Consider the following 21,101-nt stretch of genomic DNA (forward strand, 5'->3'; position numbering starts at 1 on the left):
CACAGATATCAATGAACTATATAAAAGATTTTTTCAATTTGATCAAACCATAACTACACATTTAGGTAGTTTAGTTTCTATAATCAGCAGTCAGTATGTGGCTGTTTTCTACCATGGATTAAAAGAGCCACATTACCTCTTCTACATTCTCACCCTGTTACGAATCACGGGTAAAGTAAGTGGACAAGGAGAAATGAATAATTCAATATAGGCCTATACAATTTGATTGAAAATAGTCTTTATTTTACATAAAAAAACTTCACAAAAGAATTTATAAACCATATTGACCAGTTGACCTCCAATAAAAGCACGTGGAACCGGATAACAATCCGCAGACTGTGATCCAAAGGAAAGTCCAGAACCACTTGAGTATATTACAATACATGGCCTTACCTAACATCTGAACTTATGTACAACACTCGTGGAACAAAAACTGTGTTCCCTTCTATTCCATAAATTACTAACAGCAAAATATACAAACAAAAGTAAGAATAATTTAATAGATAACAAAACGTAGTGTTAGTATATATACCGGTCTAGCTGAGTAAAAAATTGAACCTAGTATCTAGAAACTTTTAGGCTTTAAAAGTTAGTACCAAAATTAAGCTATTAACTGTACAGGTTTTGAAACATCTGTCTGGAAGACAGAAATTAGAACGTTTTACGTTTTTAATGTAGGCCAGTGCATTATTTGGATTTCATTTGAACATAAGACATATTATACTGTATTTATACCAGTGTAACCATAACCCAGAAAATTGCCTAACGTAATTTCTAGGTGAAAAATGGTCCTCTTAAATCTTGATGTTGATTGTAAAACTTGATAACATAAACAACATACTTTCAAACACCAGATTAATTTTTATAAGGAACACAGAGATTTCTAATAAATAAAATCAAATTCTGTATTCACTCTACAAAAGTGGATTCAAAGTTAAAATTTAAATGGTAGTTGAACATAATTGCTTTGTTTCAACCATTTATAATTTTTTACTTTGGTCTATTTATAAAGTTTTACACGACTGAGGATTATAGTAAACTTCTCATCACTAGGGCGTAAAGTAACTCTTTTTGATCCGTGCGATTAACTATATTTTATTTTTTACATATTGCACCATTATTTAAGAAAAACTAAGTTTCAACACAAAAATACTTATTATGTATAGATAACCTTTCAAAACAACTACTAACTGTTTTCAATTTTGCTATTGCTAAACAAGCAGCTGTCTAGTAAGTGATTAATCCCTCGGGAGAAAAAGAGCTACTTTATACCAACCCGGAACACATGTATTAAAAACAACTGTTTTAGCTGCAATATGACAAAGAGCATTATTAAGTAGTGTATGGTTTAAGTCTTCCTTTAAAAAAATAAGAGTTTGAAGAAATAAATAACATTGAGCTGTACACTGTACATCTTTATTTTTTTTAACTGCAGACTTGAAACAATATTTAGAGGTCGATACCAAAAACAAGTACTTAATTAATATTTCTGTCCAATGATAGATACAAAGTAGTTAGTTATTTAAGAAATTTTACAAACTTTCTATTTCATTTTGTTACACCATAATAGTATTTGACCTACATTAAAGAACAAGTTTGGTTAAAACACATGAAAATGATAATTTTAAAATACAAAACTATAAGGACCTTAAACCTTAGGCACATGAATATTTACGGTTCGATGATATCAATCCGAACTGCAAAATTAACGTAATGTGCGCTAGAACAAATGAATTCCTCACAACCTCATCAAAATAACCGTCCAATCCTGAATTAAGCAGATTATGTACAAAACTTAAACATGAACAATGCAAAAAAACTGTTTTAATGGAAGTTTTCCACCCATTGTAACAAATTCATAGTATAAATCTCTTATATATTAGGTTTCACATAACTGACGTCCAATTTTTCACCTATCTTTTCATCTGATCACTTTTAACACTTGTATGTGAGTCGAGAATACATTTTCTCTAGAGATTTTTCTTCAGGATATCATTTACACACTATGGTGAAGTTAGTAGGGTATGATAATTTATAGCAACACCAATCTAACTTAACAACAGTGGCTTGTTTGAAAAATCCAATATGAATCTTCAAATTGTAGACGTATGTGAAAAAATTTATCTGCTAGAGCTTAAGACGAATTTAAAGAAATTTGAATCAAACTGTTACAGTATTAACAAATCTCCTTAGTTCAACAAATAAAAAATCAACAATGAAAATAAGATAAAAGTATCAAGTGAGTTATTTGACTACCTATCGTGTTATTTTGGAAATAATAGGTTTTGAAGCAAATGTTAAATGCAACACAAACCAAGCCGAGAGCCCAAAATGTGTGATCCCGCATTTTTTACTCGTATCAAAAGGGTTCATCCCAATATGAGCACAGTATTTTAAAACTCCAATGTACAAAAAGAATGATAATTGACAAATAGTAAAACGGGTTTAAAAAATTTGCGAAAACTAGTTGGCAAGTCCACTACAACATAAAAAAATTCTAATCAAGCATACAAGAACAAGAGAAAACTATTAAAAAATATATCATATATATATTTGAATTACACCCAAATAACTAAACTGTGAAATATTATAACACAACATTAATCCTAGATATAAAAAAAAGACAACAAAACAACCGTAACAACTCAGAAGGAAAGAAACCGAGGAGAAAAATTGACAGTTTTGCTAATTTATACAAGATTGCCACCGCGATCGGATGAAAAGATAGAAATGTTGACGTTCTTTGCGATAACATAATTCTTCTATTCCACGACCTTCAAAACTTTTCCTATTGCGATAGTTTTTCCTGAAACAAAATAAACAATATTATTTAGCGTACATTTCTGCACAGAAACCAAACTCCTAACTTTGTACAATAAAAAAATTAGGCTCACAAAATTTCACACTATCAAATGGGCAAATTTAATGCTAATCTACAGCAAGCCAAAATTTTACTAAATATTTGACACTTGGTACTTAAGCCTACATATTTCTGGGATGTTGGAAGGGGATTACAGCCACTACTAAAATAGTTATCACAGAAGTATTGTAGGGTTGGATGAAACACAAAGAGAAGAAGAAAAAACTCGAAGATAAAAAATCACAAAACTATCAAGCTCAACAGACTACAAGGTGTTGTCCTGTAAAATATACATTTTTGTTTATACATAAATATTCCTTTTTTGTCAAATAAACTGTATTACTTATTTACTCTCTGAAGAAATCTTACTGTAGAAAGTAATATCTGTGTAAGTATTTTTGAATGTTTCATCTACGCACTCCTGAGCTAATTTTTTTAAGGTAATCTATCTTAGGCGTAGTGGAAACTGGAAGTGGGTACTTTATAGCCCTATGACGGCAGAGTCCTAAAATAACCGATGAGACAAATCTACAACACATGACTTAACTTTATGTCCAGGATTTTTTTACAAGGTTTAAGCCATTGATGTATTTGAAAAATCAAAGTTATGTTAAATTTACTTTATATCTCAAAGCCACTAAACCCAATTCTTTAAGTAATATAGCTAAAGTATACCTATTTCAAAACAAATCTTACAGATGCAACATAGAGAAAAAGGTCATTTTTTATTTTTTTATTTTTATGAGGATAGTAAGTAAACTGAATGGCAAAGAGCCCAAGCTGACACAAGAAACATGGATATTTAAACACTACAAACAAACAGAATATTTCACTGTCACTTGCAGCATTTTCAATTATAGTCCAGTCGGCAGGTAGAAAAAAGAGGCGTTAGATGGAAAAAGGTCGGAAGTTAATGAAACTTGGGAATGTTGTTCAGGGATGATAAATCAACATTTTCCCAAGTTTTGGACCTCGAGGACCATGTGGAAAAAAGAGGGTGGGGGAGAAACTTTTTTTCGACAATTTTTTTCTTTTATCTCAATAACATTTTTCTCTTACTTCCTACCAAAAAAGCATACCTTACACTTTTGTAGAGTGTTAAATTTCCTACAATTCTATATTTCAAACAGGTTTGTACGATAATTTTTTACCGAGCGATAGTATTTTTATTTTAATGTGTTTTTAAAAAATCCACCAAAATATGCAAAAAAGCAGAATCCCAACCAATTTTTTCTGTTAACACAAATTATCACGAAATTTTAAAGTAATTATGGTTCCGAGTTATAAGCACTCTCTCTGGATACACCCTCCCCCCACTCACCCAACCACACCAGCCACCCTTTCCAAACCCAACCAGAATTATCAAAAGCTAATTGTATTCTCCGATGAAAACCAACCATATTCAGATCTAGTTGGTATTGATATTAGTTACTCTTTGAAGCTGAGGTGTTATCATGACCACCGCGTGGAGGAAAGGAGCAGCAACCTGGAGAGTAGAGGACAATGGGATATCTGCCTCTTCCACTTTTATGAAGATAGACTATATTTGTGTTAGTTCATAATGCTGTCGACATAATAAGTATGTATACATCTTGAGAAGTAATAACGACGCTGTCGAATTTGCTAGCATTGGATATGGCAGTGATGACGATCATCACGTAGGCGTCCTCATATGCTTGCTTCAATTCTATGCTAGCATCCGCCATTGGTGTCATCAATATAGAAATAAATGCACTCTAGTTGATATCGTTTGTTATGAACTTTTCTTGTGGTATAGTCACCACAGTAGATGAGGAGAACACGACTTTGGTTGCTGACTGTTAATGCAGTACGGTGAAATCGTTCTGCGGCTTTGGTGCTTTTATAGCCAGCAATATAGGGGTATCCATAAAATACAACAATCACTTGGCCCCGAAAGTGCTTCTACACGTAGTTGATGTACGTAGAACACAGCATCTCAAACGTGGTTGTAGGAGTTTTGTTCCACACAACTTTATGTAACCTCCATTAATTACGTTACATTTCCTGTTGACAAGGTTTACTTTCTCTATAGGAATGAAGAGTGAGTACATTACAGACTTTGTTCCCTTGCGCATTCCTTCCTCGGTAAAGATTGATACAGGGATGGGGTCGAGTTCAAACTTAAATAGCTTATTTATATATTACTCAGATCTTTTTGCGATACAGACACACTGGAAAAGAGTGAGAGAATCGACAGTAAGTTTTTTACCAGTAATTTCAACGAGCATGAAACGGAAGTGAGATTCACGACCTTATCCTTCAGTTTAAGTTTAAATTTCATAAAATTTTCACTCACCATTTTCTGAGCACCAACATTTTCTTCTTGCATAATATCCCTATCTCCCGTGCTAAGTGACAGTTAACTCCGTCATGACCAATGATTAATGTGCTCAAATCAATCTCGTGGATGTGGGGGAATTTGGGATGTTGTTAACTATGCGAGCAGTTTATCAAAGTCCATGTTGTCTCCACATGGGTTTATCTCATGTCTAAATGCTGCTCAGATGTCTCTGAGGGAACATCAGCGAACAATTCTACTTGGTCACAAATGCGTTGAAGACGATGCGTGCCCAATGTACATATGGAAAGCACAGAACGCTTACTCCGCGTCCACGAATAAGTCCTCCATAGCTCTTCATAGCTCGCGTGAAGAGCATTTCTGGTAGGCTACCAACCAAACGAGACTAAAACTAATATATAACTGTAAGCTACACAGCGCGATGCATATTTTGGTGGATTAAATAAAATACATTAAAATAAAAATACTATTGCTCGGTAACAAATTATCGTACAAACATGTTTGAAATGTAGAATTGTAGGAAATTTAACGCTCTACAAAAGTGTAAGGCATGCTTTTTCGGTAGGAAGTAAGAGAAAAAAGTTATTGAGATAAAAGAAAAAAATTGAAAAATTGAGAAATTTTTTAAGTTTTTCCCCCACCCTCTTTTTCCCACAGGGTCCTCGAGGTCCAAAACTTGGGAAAATGTTGATTTATCATCCCTGAACAACATCCCCAAGTTTCATTAACTTCCGACCTTTTTCCATCTAAAACTACCTGCTGACTGGACTATTAAGGAAACAAACTATTGTCGGGACCACGTAAGTTTGCAGTTGGTGGCAGCCAATCACAAGACAAGGCTAGTGCGATGTTGCCACATCGCCCGTTGACAACACTAATTAAAATATACTAAGCAATATTTTCAAATCAGCTGGTATTATTAAATTTGGCATCACCACACGGTTCTCATTGGGTCATTCAAAACCATTTGGTAATTAGGCCCCTCCCTCAACCGCAAACTTACGTGGACCCGACAATAAGTCAACTCATACTTTCCTTAAAAATAAGTGAGAATAGCAGCTACAATGGCTACTGTCATCTTTTTGGAAACTCTCTATTACTTTCTCTACACTTAAGACAAGAGTGCCGTGTCCCAGGGGACGAAATATTGTGTTCAGTGTATCTCCTGTACATTCTATGGCCTACCTGCACTTCTTCAATGTAGCATCTTTAACCTACAATTCAAAATTCTTGAAAAAACTCATACTTTACTTAGTCAAAAATGCTGTCAGCGACAGAATAATATCTTATTTTGTGTTAAGTGCAAAGTTTTGTGTTTCTTGTAGCACATTGGAATCTTTCCCACTAAGGTAAGATTATAACTCCTAAATTTAGGGTAAATAAAACTAAAATAAACATTGAAACTCCTTTACTTTTACTCTGATATCCTTAATTCTGTATTATGTTTTGTTGTCTATTGAGTACTCTAATTGTGTTTTATTATACTTTTACTTATTTTAAGTAAGACTCACTTACTTACTTTAAGACTCATATTAATTTTAGAAGGCAAAAGTTGTGTTAACCAAACAGATGGTTATTATCAACCATTGTTTTAAAGAGTTATAATTTTAGGATGTAGATATTTTGTTGAATAAAGCACTTTTTCATTACATTTCCATTCAGTTAAGCCTCCTCCCACACACAAAAATCCTCACATAAAAAACTAAAAATGAACTCCTTACTTAGTTACATGGTTCTGACATAAACGTATGCACTAGAGCTACAAGTTTACCTTCGTCTCTAAGCGTGAACCTGCCCATCTGAGGGAATAGTTTGAACTGCTCTAGACAGATGACTCCCGCACATTCTATCCTCATGATGGCGACCTGGTCCTGCTTCACGAAGCGTGGCCGCGTTTTTGATTTCTCCCCAGTCTTTTTGTCGATCAAACATATTAAGGCCTGAAAAAGTTGTATTTATAAATTACAGGATAACCTCTAAGGTCGGTTAGAACATGTGTTTAGTTATTTTTAAATTATTTTTGTAATTTGTAATATCTGTTATTTAAAGAAAGAAACAACCCCTTCTCCCCTCTTCCCTTCTACCTCTACTCATGTGTTCAGTGGTCTGTCCAGGGGACTCCACTGTAACAACATACAGTGCTGCAAGAGCCAGTGTCATGCTTGATCTCTCAACCTCATGTGCGAACTAACTTAAACTCTACAACTAAATCTATGCTTCTAACACTTCCATTTTATTTTTCTCGAGCTTCTCTCTGTATAAATGTTGTGTCATTACATAATAAATTTGTGAGTAACAGCTTCATTCAGAATAAAGTAAATCAGAGAACTGAATGTCTAGTTCTATCTGTACTGTTTATAGTCCAAGCTGCTAGTGAACAACATTTGATATGACCAATCACAGATAACACTCACTTTAACTGTGACCTCCTCGGCCACACAGTGTATGTGCATGACAGCCGAGTAACCGGCGCAAATGATGCTCTTGTGTTCCAAGATGACCACTTGAGCGTCAAAGATTCGGCCAGTGCGCGCCGGCGCCGTCGGGTCACACAGGACAAAGCCCGGCGACACGTCCTCCTCCTCAATACCTTTCAGCTTCACCTAAACCAGCGGTTAGGTTAGTCAAGTGGGAAACGTAAGGTGTAATTTTTTTTTGTGTAATCTTGAAATAGATACAGCAAATAAATAACTTGACCTCAGCTAATTAAATAACTATCACACAAACTTCCCTTCACAAAATATTTTATTTAATGTGAATGGTTTCTGTGAATAAAAATGTTCTGTGTATGTTTACTAAGCCTAAGAGTTTTTTAATGCTAGAGAGTTGTTTTTTATGATGTAACTGACTCAAGCTTTACGGTAAGTTTTAGAAAATTCTACTGGTTTTAATGGCCTAAATTTCAAAAACCTTAATTTTAAGTTGAATGAATGTTCAAGCAAATGCACACAGAAGTAGATACCAACATACTATCATAAAATGACATAAGATCAAATTAAATGTTACCTTAATGTTTTCACCAGGTCCTACTTGTGTAACTTCTTCATCATCCGACCATAATTGATCTACCACCACAGGTGTCTGGAAAATGAGATAATCGATCAATCATACAAGTTTGACTACACGCACATAAATTTAACTGACCAACAATGTTTGGACGCGCTAGTCCAGTCTTGCTATCGACTGCTTTGGACAGGTCTGAAACTACTGCTGGTGTTTTCTGTGACCTGTCTAAAGCCTTTGACTGTGTGGATCATTCAATTTTGCTTTCTAAATTAAAAGACTATGGTATAAAGGGTAAAAGTTTTTCTTTATTAGACTCTTATTTACAGAACAGAAAGTATAGAACAATAGTGACCAAAAACGGCGTGAAACATATGTCAAACTGGAATTTATCTAATTATGGTGTATCTCAAGGGTCAATATTGGGCCCTCTGTTTTTCCTGATCTTTATTAATGACCTTCCAAAAGCTATTGGCAGAGATTTAATCTTATTTGCTGATGATACAACAGCAATCATAAGAGAGGATTCAGTAAATAACTTAATTGTATCAATAGAAAACACTTTGGATTGTATGAAAAATTGGTTTACAGATAATGGTTTAAAGCTGAATATTGACAAAACTCATATAATTAGATTTTCTTTAAAAAACAATGTAATTCTTGATAAAATTCCAAATTTAGTAGAATCTCATAGATTTTTGGGTGTATTGCTTGATATTCATATTAATTGGAAGATTCACATAGATAAGATGAAAGGCAAACTAAGATCTATTTCTTTTGCTTTCTTTCACCTGATAAACTGTGTACCTCAGGATACATGTATCACAGTTTACTATGGATACGTTGAATCCATCTTGAGGTATGGAATCATACTGTGGGGAGTGTCAACAGAAGTCAAATCCCTACTAATTTTACAGAAAAAAATTATTAGAATCTTAACCAAATCAAGAAGGAGAAAATCGTGTAAAAACCTGTTTAAAAATCTTAGAATTCACACCATTTTTGGATTATACATAAATGAAATTCTAAATTGGATACATAACACTAAGGAAAATTTGTCAGATGCAGTCAAATTTACACATAATTATAATACAAGGAATAAATATAATTTCAGATTACCACATCACAAATTGACGACTTTTAGGAACAGCCCTCAATATATGGGACTTAGATTGTACAATGAATTACCCCTGTATCTTAAAAATTTAAATGCTACTCAATTCAAAGATAAAATAAAAGATAAAATAATTGAGAAAGCCTACTATTCACTTGACGAATTTTTGGAGAACCCTATAATGTAGATAAAAATTCTCTGATATCCTACATGAGTTTATTTTAATTATTTTAACTATTAATTTTACTATATAATACATCACTATGACGAAACACCTGTTCTTATGTATGAAATGTACTTTATAAAGAACGTATTGTGTAAATAAAATATGTCTTATGTCTTATATGTCTGCCGCCAACTGCAGACTCTCGTGGTCCCTAGTATAGTTTAGTATCAATAGCCATTCTTTAGGATGACTGAAGAGGATATCTAATCTATATGTGCTATTTGAGCCAATATAAAATTCAATTAGAACATCAGTGACATATAAAGGTATGCTACATTTTATAGGTTGTACTTTCAATTCTGTTAAAAAGTTTGCAAATTCTCCAACACCAATAATTGACATAAGCACATGCTATGACTCAATTCAACCAGGTAAACTTGTATTAAAAACTGGCTACAACTTGGGAATTTTACATCTACTTCATAGTCGTTCTTACCCTGTTGGGCATCAGGATCAGCGACTGTCCCTTCTTCATTTCACCACTCTCTACTTTGCCCATGACCACAGTGCCCATGTCTTTGTATTTCTCTAACACAGGCATGAGGAACGCACCGTCCGTCTTGCGGTTCAGGGACGGCAGATTGTCAATGAACGTGATGAATGGCTCGCCTCTGCAACAGGTTAAGAACACCAACTGTTTACAAGTTCTACAAACACTTAACTGAGGCAAAATATTTAAATTAGTAAAAAAACCGAGCAAACAGTCAAGAGTTCTACAGTGTCGGTGAAAGAAAAGCTGCGACAGTAATGTTGTTTATGTGTTAATTTCTACTCCTACATTCTCGCAATCAAATTTTCTCGTCGACTTATCCATAATATAGATTACAGTGTTGAACTTAAATTTTATTTCAAAGAATGTTTTTTTTTTTCAAAAGCGATAGTGAACTTTTAAGAATTTAACAATCAGCATTAATAAGTTACCACTTTCAATGCTCATTTTGTTTTCTCCTCATGGTTTGAAACTACTTGAGTTCATCAGAGACGAAAAATATAGTAATCATTGCATTGAAATGTAGAGAAGGTATTAAGTTAATTACCAAGGACCAAACTTAGCGAAGCACAGGATAACAGATGTATCCAAAATTATCAAACTATTTTAGACCTAGTACAACTGACCATAAAGTCGACTTGGATACTTAAAGCACTGACCCATCTCACCATGACAGGACCTTGCTTGGGTTGAAGCCCAGTTAAATAAGTACAGCATATCATCATTAACGAAATAACCGATAACCGTCAATTTCAATGCTCATATTGTTTTCTCCTCATGGTTTGAAACTACTTGAGTACATCAGAGACAAAAAATATTGTAATCATTGCATTGAAATATGCTTAAGACATTTAATGATTTGACAAGAACCGAACTGGGTAAAACAAAGCATAACAGATGTATACAACCATCAAAATATTTTTAGACCTAGTACAGCTGAGCTTAAAGTTAACCTCCGGGTACTTAAATTCAGAGACGAAAAATATTGTAATCATTGCATTAAGGTGTGATGAAGAGGTGTAATAATAACTGACCACGGAACTGGTTAAGCATAGCATGTGAGAAATATCCAAATATCTGTAAGATGCTTACTTCCACCTGTTGCAAAGAGCCTGGTCTACTTGGTCCTTCTTTAGGTCACCAACCCATCATACCATGACAGATTCGTGCCTGGGTTGAATACCAGTTCACATAGGTAATGCAAATGCAGACAACTAACACCGCGAACATTAACATCAATGCTCATATTGTATCCTCCTCACAAAAATTTAGTTTCTTCAGAGACGAAAAATATTGTAATCATTGCATTGAAGTATGATGAATGGGTGTATTCAATAACTGACCAAATATCCAATTATCTGAAAGATATTTACTACCACTCGTTGCAAAGAGCCTGGTCTACTGGGTCCTTCTGTAAGTCTCTTGTCATGACCAATTCGTGCTTTGGTTGAAGCCCAGTTCACATAAGTAAGGCAAAGGCAGACAATAATAATCAACGCAAAAAACATTAACTTCAATGCTCATATTGTTTTATCCTCACAAAACTTTCTTCAGAGACGAAAAATATTGTAATCATTGCATTGAGGTATGATTAAGAACTAACCGAGGACCTGGTTAAGCATAACAAGTGAGAAATCTCCAATTATCGGAAAGATATTTACTTCCATTTATTGCAAAGAGCCTGGTCTACTGGGTCCTTCGTTAAGTCTTTAACCTATCTTGCCATAACAGATTCATGTCTGGGTTGAAGATTAGTTCATATAAGTAAGAGTAAGGCAGACGAAAATAATTAACCCAATAAACATTAACTTCAATGCTCATATTGTTTCCTCCTCACGAAACTTAGTTTCTTCAGAGACGAAAAATATTGTAATCATTGCATTGAAGTGTGATGAAGAGGTGTATAATAACTGTCAAATTATACAAAAAAAAAAGAAAGAAATTTTACCACCCAGACAGACAAAAATTTGTAAAATGAAAAAAACTTATTAGTCTATGAATTTTGTCACTATTTAATACATCTTCCCTTGAAATATTCTTTAAAAAAGATATTCTTCAAAATATATCCATAAACAAGCCAAATACAACATTTTTACAATATTCTCCATAAGAATGACATGGGAATTTTAAAATTAAATTTTCTTCGTGGCTAATATTTGTACAAAAAAACTTTGATATTCTGAATTGTTTGTTTTTTAAGCTCTTTAAAAAGTCTTCGGAGGATTTGGTAAATCTTGTGTTTTGAGGGTCAAAAATGAGAAAAACCAATTTTTACCCCGTTCTTATTGTCCGATCGTGCTGGTTAGTGAACTCATTCATGTTTATTCCACCTTACACCTTCAAACCAAATTTCATTAAAATTGGAAAAAAATTACTCAAGTTATCGCGTTCATGGACACATATATAACTCTCTCTCTCTCTCTCTCTCTCTATATATATATATATATATTTGAACGAATGGTGTTTTTGGTCTCTAGGGACATAAAAATGAAAAATTAAATCAGTCCCGGACCTAGGTCTTACTGTGCCACCCACGTAGCTACTACTTCCCTACAGGGAAATTCGCTAATAAAAAAGACTTAAATTAATTGGGTATTTTATTTCAAACAGAACATTATAAAGTCAATGTTATAGTTATAGACGTTCATACAGTTGTTTAGTGAGGGGAAGTTTGGTATTCTAAGTTCAAGGTCACATAGTTTTTGTGGAGCGCAGGAAATTACAATAGTGTGAACTAGCTAGCAAACACCAAACGTACAACAGAATCAGCGGAAATATCCGCTTCTTGTCTGCAACATCTACAACCATTGTAAGCTGCCACACCTGTCCGGGAAGGGTCAACCACCGAGTAAAGCACAGAAAGACATTAATATCCAAACTACGTGTCAGATACTTACTTCCACCAGTTACACAGAGCCGGGTCTACTGTGTCCTTGAGTCCCTGACCCGTCTGGCCAGAGACAGGCATGAATGACAGGTCCTTGCCTGGGTTGAAGCCCAGTTTACGAAGGTACGGCAAGATCTTGTCTTTACACTCGTTGTACCTGGACTCTGCCCACTCCACCTGTAGTAATGTGACATTAGATAGTAACAAGAGTAGGGCTAAGATCTAACTCTTATTGTAGTCCAAACCTGGCATCAAGACACCACACAGTATTGAAAAAAATCATAATAATGCACACTGCCTTTTCTTATACTCTGTACTAGCTACTAGTCTAACATTAGTGACACCAATTCAAGATTGGCCAGGTGCATTCCAGCCTGCTCTCTACCTGCTAACCCCTGATTCTTCTAATACTATCCATCCTCACACTTTCTCAGTTTCAATGAATGAAAGTTTGGACATTGTTTACACAAAGAAAACTCAAGCAATGGTGCCGTCATAAAAGAAACCAACCTACTATCATTTGCTTTTTACTAAACTCTTGCTGAAAAGTTACAGCAGACACAATAAAATAAAAGTAAAAATTTAAATTTACCAAATAAGCGAGTAACCACTACTGATGTCCAATTAAAATTGTGACTTACCGTAATCATTTTAAAACCTTTATTACCAAACTTTTCTGGCTCAAATTTTTAGACATTCCAAAGTTTTTATAGTTGCCTCAATATTCAAATAATTCAAACTCTACATTTGCATGTTACCAATTATTAGTATTAGGAAGCAACTGGGCACAAATTAGCCAAAATATGAATGTACACTAAAATGTTATATCTTGTCTAACTTTTGAATATTTAAATTTATTAAATTATATTTTTATATTATTTTTATATTTATTATTAAATATAGGTGGTTTTAAAACCCCTTCAAATTTTAAAACAAAAAAAAAATTAAACAATTCAACAGCTTAACATATGATGACTTGAGAATATTCTGTGGTTTACCGTAGGATCGTCCATCTTGTTTATCAGCACCACCATGTGCTTCACTCCGGCTGTTTTGGCCAACATAGCGTGTTCTCGGGTCTGACCACCTCGGTCGAAACCCGTCTCAAACTCTCCTTTCCGCGCAGAGATCACCTGCAGAAAGAACCAGTTGGTTAGTCAATCACTAACAATAACATATACTATATTTTTTTTTATGAGCATTATCCCAGTAGAAATATCTGATAATAAACCACACATTACAATTTTTCAACCTGATAAAATGAGCTTAGAGTCTGATAAACCAAACAGTAAGGAATACAATTCAAAACGTCTTATTACTCTGGGACATATTAAGGTTATAACTTACCAGAACAGCAAGGTCTGCCTGCGCCGCGCCACCGATCATGTTAGGCACAAAACTCTTGTGTCCAGGCGCGTCTAGGATGGTAAAGTGTTTCTTGTCCGTCTCAAAGTACGCTCGTCCTACCTCTACTGTCTTACCCTTCTCTCTCTCTGTGGCAAAATAATATAATCAGTCTTTAATAAGATAAAATTTCCTTTGTGCACAATTTCACCTATATAGTATAAGTTTTGGTCACAAAATTGATAAGGCTAACAAAAAGACAAATTGTTAAGAAAAGTTTATGGCTGCCAGCTTCATGTAGCATCTTTGAATTTGATTTTATGATTAATTTTAAATGTATTCTTTATGATTACGCTACAACAATAAGGTCCCTAGTCTCAAAAATGTTTATTAAAAATGACAAATTGGATTTTAGATAAGCCTACTGCAAAAACAATATAGGTATAGTAAAATTTAAGGCCTGTTTTGATGTGAATTTTTACTTGCAATTACGCTCGAGCGCTCTGATGCAGCCATTAAATGTTTCTTCCTCATTTCTGGGTAAACCTTACCAGTGTGGCCTGTTTCAAAATTTTGAAACGTTTGGATTTTTGCAATTATCCTTGAAATGCTGTTTAGGCTTCTTTTCATGCATATGGTCTATAGGAAAGCTTAAAAGCAACAACTGAAAACTTAAGACAAGACCCATTTGAAAAACTGGCAACATTTTTTGTGCTTTAGCTTTGTGACTTGATTCTTTTCATACAAAAACGGACATTAGTATTTTCTACCATATATTGAATTTGGCCGTAATAGTTTTAAAATCGGTGGAAGACAAACAAGAGATAGGCCTGAATATTAAACGAGAAATCACACTCTATATTTACTGGCATAATCATCTATCAGGGTGTCTAGTTTATTTCCATTATAAAATTCAAGACTAATTCCAGACTTTTCAAGACTAATTCCAGATTTTTCAAGACTAGTTTTTTCCACAATTAGTGGGTGTTGATACCAAAATGTATCGATTCTCGATTCTTGATACCGATACCAATTGTTATAGCTATTTCTAACAAAATTTTCTAAATAATACTACACCAACTTCTTTGTCTTTGTCATAAAGTAGTATTATGATAGTGTGGTGTTTTCAAGTAAAAAAATAATGCAGCAATAAAACAATCTAACTAGCAAATTTGGTTTTTTTTATCATGAAATCTTCTGCGTACCGTACATTTAGACATCATCATTGACTGCAGCGGTTACAGAAACGTGATCGTCGTCGTCCGCGATCACGGCAAAATCATAAACATTTCCCGCGGCCGTGTATACATCATCGTCGTCTCCCGCGGTCTCGGAAACTCCATCGTCACGTCCCGCGGCCACAGAAACGTAATCGTTGTCGTCCACGATCGCGACAAAATCATGAATATTTCCCGCGGCCGAGCAGATATCATCGTCGACTCCCGCGGTCACGGAAACGTCATCGTCATCTCCCGCGGTCACGGAAACATCATAGTCATCTCCCGCGGTCACGAAAACGTCATCGCCTTCATCCTCGATCGCGGCCAAATCATGAACACTTCCCGATGCCGTGTAGACATCATCGTCATCTCCCGCGGACACGGAAACGTCATCGCCGTCGTCCTCGATCGCGGCAAAATCATAAAAATTTCCCGCTGCCGTGTAGACATCATCGTCGTCACCCGCGGTCACGGAAACGTCATCGTCGTTGTCCGGGATCGCGGCAAAATCATGAACGTTTCCCGCGGCTGTTTAGACATCATCGTCATCTCCCGCGGTCACGGAAACGTCATCGTCATCTCCCGCGGTCACGGAAACGTCATCGCCGTCGTCCTCGATCACGGCAAAATCATGAACATTTCCAGCGGCCGTGTAGACATCATCGTCGTCTCCCGCGGTCACGGAAACGTTATCGTAGACGTCCGCGATCACGGCAAAATTATGAACATTTCCCGCGGCCGAGCAGATATCATCGTCATCTTCCCCAGTCACGGAAACATCATCGTCATCTCCTGTGGTCACGGAAACGTCACCGTCATCTCCCGCGGTCACGGAAACTTCATCGACATCTCTCGCGGTCACGGAAACGTCATCGTCGTCGTCGGCGATCGCGACAAAATTATGAACATTTCCCGCGGCCGAGCAGATATCATCGTCATCTTCCGCGGTCACGGAAACATCATCGTCATCTCCTATGGTCACGGAAACGTCATCGTCGTCTCCCGCGGTCACGGTAACGTTATCGTCGTCCCCAGCGGTCACGGAAAGGTCATCGTCGTCTCCCGTGGTTTCGGAAACGTCATCGTCGTCGTCCACTATCACGGCAAAATCATGAACATTTCCCGCGGCCCTGTAGACAACATCGTCGTCTCCCGTGGTCACGGAAACGTTTTCGTCGACGTCCGCGATCACGGCAAAATCGTGAACATTTCCAGCGGCCGTGTAGACATCATCGTCGTCTCCCGCGGTCACGGAAACTTCATCGTCATCTCCCGCGGTCACGGAAACGTCATCGTCGTCGTCCGCGATCGCGACAAAATCATGAACATTTCCCGAGGCCGTGAGGACTATCATCATTGGCTATCGCGGTTACGTAAACGGAAGACGGCGATCGCGGCAAAATCATAAAAATTCCCGACTTTGAAATCAAATTTAAGACTAAATCCCGACTTTAGGGATAAACCCCGACTAACAGGGTAGGTGGTAGGGGGTGACTTATTTTTTTTAAATAGCAACCCCTATTGAGTGACCCCTCATTTTGAAGAGTTTGTCAAAAGAAACACAATGACGCAAATCCGAGGTGAATATCTCACTCCTAGCCCAAATGGCGGATATTCCAAAATTTGATTTATTGTACGTGAAAAGCACCAATTTCACAAATAATGGAAAGAAATCTGTATTTTTAAAACCGAAATAGATAGAAATATTCTGTTTGTGGAATTGATTGTTGACATAGGTTCCGCAATTTTTTTAATCAACAATATTTTTTCAACCCCTTTAACAGGGTAGGGGGTGGGAGTGACTTATTTTTTTCAACAACAACCCCTATTGAGTGACCCCTCATTTTGAAGGGTTTGTTAAAAGAAAAAGAATGACGCAAACCCGAGGTAGATATTTCACCCCTAGCCTAAATGGTGGGTAATGAAAAATTTAATTTTTGTAAAAAAAAGCCCATTTTGGAATATCCGCCATGTTAGCTAGGAGTGAGATATTCACCTCAGATCTGCGTCATTGTGTTTCTTTTGACAAACCCTTCAAAATGAGGGGTCACTCCATAGGGGTTGCTATTTGAAAAAAATAAGTCACCCCCTACCACCTACCCTGTTAGGGGGGTAAAAAAATATTTTTCATGTGAAAAATTGCGGAATCTTTGTTAACTATTATTGCCACAAATAGAATATTTCTATCTATTTTGGTTTTAAAAATACAGATTTGTTTCCATATTTAATTTACACACTGTATAATACACTAAGCCAATTTTTGTAAACAGAATTCCTCCCTCATTTTTGGACCGATGATTAACGTGTCAAGAATGGCCCTGATCTGTAGTTTTGCAAAGTGTCTTTATTTTTTTGAAATCTTTATCAGTTCGGGCTGGATCTTCCATCAAAGTTGGGTTTTCTCCCATAAGAATAACATGGGGGAGTCTAAATATTTAATTGGAAACTTTGTCTCCACTAATCTAAGAGAACGACTGGGCGTAGAAACCTGGTAAGTAGAGGTGTCCAAAGAATGGTCTTGGTCTGTAGATGAGTTAACAAAATAAAAACGAAGTAAATTCCCTTAGGGCTCTGCCCCAGAAGCCTTTAAAAGATCCCTCCACAGATTTGTTTACATTTTGGCCATGTGGATAATACTTTTTAATGAAACAGCTGTTAATTTTTAAATTGTATTTTAAACAACACACATTTATTGAGAGTTACTGAACTGTCCAAAGGAAGTATTTGCAATGTTATTTTCTTGAACTCTTTAGAGAGCCTTTGAATGTTATTAGACTAACAAAAAAAGGGTTGTGCATGTTCAAAAACAATTTATTTATCCCTAAAAAATATAGGCCAATTCTTAAAGTGCACTGAGCAGCAGCCTAAAAAATACTATGTAACTTCCTCATATAGTTACAAAATGCTCAAACTCGCATTGTGATATTTATAATTCGGCTTGTATTTCTCCAACAGTTATTCATCTGCAGAAGAAGTTCAGTGTGCTCTTATCGTGTCTAATAACATCCAAACACAAAAACCTTGCCTAAAATGGTACCTTTCTTATCTTGACAAATTATTTGCAGTGGCCTATATTACGGACCATGGCCCACTGGGTTGGTAACATTATTGAAAGTAACACGATATTTTGGCTGTAAGAGTAAATACTATTTAAGCTGCTACTGTCATGACAGAAAGGTCATATTCCTTTTAAACTAGATCACATTATCTTTTATAAGATACGTTGATTAACAATGCATGTAAAGGTCAATATTTACGTAACAGCCAATTCACAGTATGTTTTTCTCTTTGGAAATGCCATATTGCTATTTAATTTACATTATTTGTTGCCAATGAAGCCACACGACCATATAAACGAGGAGGCCCCTAACCGTCAATTTTGACGGGTTTCACCTAGTAACCTATCTTTAAAGCTGATCCATATGAAAGGTTTAACTTACCCTCCTGATTGGTATCCAGTGCCCAAGACAGGTACCAGGACTCTCTGCTTCTCTCCTTGGCTTCTCTCTCGTACTTCTCCAACGTCCGTTTGTCCACCATTCCTGTCAGTGCCATGATCTGTCCTCCGATAGTGGACTTGCCGGCGTCTGCACAAACAAATTCAATTCATCCGCTAAACAAGTAAACAGGATTATACAGTGTCTTGCAACCATGTGAACAATCTTTGTCACGTTATTTAGCATGTCAAAAAAAAAGAAAAGAAAAAAAATTGTAATATAACACGTGTCCTAGCTCATTTAGTTTTCGGTCTATTCTTTGCCCAAACTAAGCTTATAAGATAGGTATTGTTGTAATCTGCATCAAATTTATGTTGTTATCTGCATAGCTTTTAGCCTACATGTCCGGTTCAAGAAATTTTAATCATATTTTGCACAAGAATAGTGGCTGATAAGATCAATATTATTACAGAATTTCAACGCTGTGCTCAAATAGTTAAGAAGTTGTGAATGTTATTGTAAAAATCACATATAGACAGTTAGATTGAAAACGAAATGAGATAGGACACATGTTATATTAAATTTTTTGTTTCTTTTGACATGCTGAATAACGTGACAAAGTTTGTTCACATGGTGGCAAGACACCCTGTATAATATGACAGTGTAGGGTACACCAGGGCCCTTAGTAAGTAGAATCAGATCCTATTCAGATTACCCTAAAATGCAGTAAAATTGTTTTAAAATTAAATATAATGTAATTTAATTAGGTTACACTGTAAATAGTCAATACATTGCTCTTGCAATCATGACAACACTGATTATCTTCTGCAATCACGGCAAAATTGAATTCATAGAAAAAATATCTGTGATATCTACTGCACAAAGATAATAAAAGGGAACCAACAGATCAGAGTTAATGAATGGACTCTCAGTTGTAGGCTATCAGTCCTCCAAATTTTTCGGTTTGAAACCAAAATTCACTCACAATTAACAGACATTTTCCCAGTCTTTCAAAGTTACGTACAATTCCGGTTTGGTTGGACATCCTGGTTGGTGAGTCAGAACACACAGGTTTCTTTAATTTAAATACAGTTACATTTTCCCTCATTAAATTTATCAGATTAACAGGTATATCCGACGGTGCATCCACTATATTGCTTTTGATATCTAGCTTCAAGAAATATAGGCCTAATATGATTTAAACCTGTTTAGAAACAGCAAATAGCAAAACACGTTGAAAGGCGAGGAAGTATGTGCTGCTATTGTTGGGTAAGTAGCAGGGGTGTAAACGCACTTTGTTTTAATTTAATAACATTTAGTATAGTGCAACATTTAATAGGGGTCTAGAAAGTTAAACGATAAAAAATTGGTTAAAACACTCTTCTTAAATCAACATGATAAAGTAAATGTACAGTAAAAGCCCATAAAACATTTAATTAAATTGCAACCCCTTAAAAAGTTGATAAATTGACAACTGTGTAGGCTATTAAATATTAAATATATAGGTTTAACCAGTTTAATATAATCTCAACATCTTGACCTTTTAATTAAAACTTTGAACCGCTGTAATATTTTTCAAAACGGACAACAGCCATTGAGATAATCAGGTGGTCTGATGAGTTACACAACTAAATCACTGATAACAGACTTGAGACTTACGGATAATAATCTAACTCATAGATAAGTTTGACCTCAATGCCAACGTTTAGACCACTTGTCTATGCACAATAGGCTAAATAGATTCTATAACGTATGTACAACCCAGTACGGTGACAATTATAAATAAAAGCAAATCAAGTTAATGGTTTTAAAAATGTATTCTATTTTCTGAAATTATCACTTATCAGTAGATTGTAAAATAATAATGACCTTACCCCATTTTTCATGGCAATTCATTGATAAAGTCTCATCAAGACATTTATCATTCACAGAGGTTTTAAAAGTTTAACAGGAATAAAAAGTTGACTAACAGATATTTACTTTGTCAAAAATGTTAAATATTCTGCAAAAACTAGTTACAAGTTACAATTTAAATCATATTCAAATTTTGTCATCAACATTTTAGAAGAAACTCCATATTGAGTAGGCCTAGTTATTAGTAAATATTTAATTACAAATTTAATAAAGCAATGCTTCATGTTTAAGTTGTTGAGTTTGGGAATGTGTTTTTACTAGACCTATTCATAAAATTGTACAAGTT

General features: G+C 35.4%; 1 protein-coding gene across 1 annotated transcript in view; it reads right to left on the reverse strand.

The window, feature by feature from the left end:
• Positions 1-216: 216 nt before the first annotated feature.
• LOC128999705 (eukaryotic peptide chain release factor GTP-binding subunit ERF3A-like) overlaps positions 217-21,101 on the reverse strand; it is a 31,208-nt gene continuing 10,323 nt past the window's right edge. The window contains exons 3-11 of the mRNA XM_054426344.1: positions 18,905-19,051; positions 14,248-14,393; positions 13,899-14,033; positions 12,911-13,077; positions 9,960-10,134; positions 8,187-8,261; positions 7,595-7,783; positions 6,952-7,120; positions 217-2,806 (exon numbers count right to left, since the gene is read on the reverse strand). Coding sequence (XP_054282319.1) covers positions 2,763-2,806; positions 6,952-7,120; positions 7,595-7,783; positions 8,187-8,261; positions 9,960-10,134; positions 12,911-13,077; positions 13,899-14,033; positions 14,248-14,393; positions 18,905-19,051 — 1,247 coding nt within the window. The 3' untranslated portion in view covers positions 217-2,762. The remainder of the gene's footprint in view (positions 2,807-6,951; positions 7,121-7,594; positions 7,784-8,186; positions 8,262-9,959; positions 10,135-12,910; positions 13,078-13,898; positions 14,034-14,247; positions 14,394-18,904; positions 19,052-21,101) is intronic.

This window comes from Macrosteles quadrilineatus, unplaced genomic scaffold (genome assembly GCF_028750875.1).
Source record: "Macrosteles quadrilineatus isolate MER2022 unplaced genomic scaffold, UCM_ALF_1.0 Scaffold_8__2_contigs__length_117827958, whole genome shotgun sequence".
NCBI lineage: Eukaryota > Metazoa > Arthropoda > Insecta > Hemiptera > Cicadellidae > Macrosteles > Macrosteles quadrilineatus.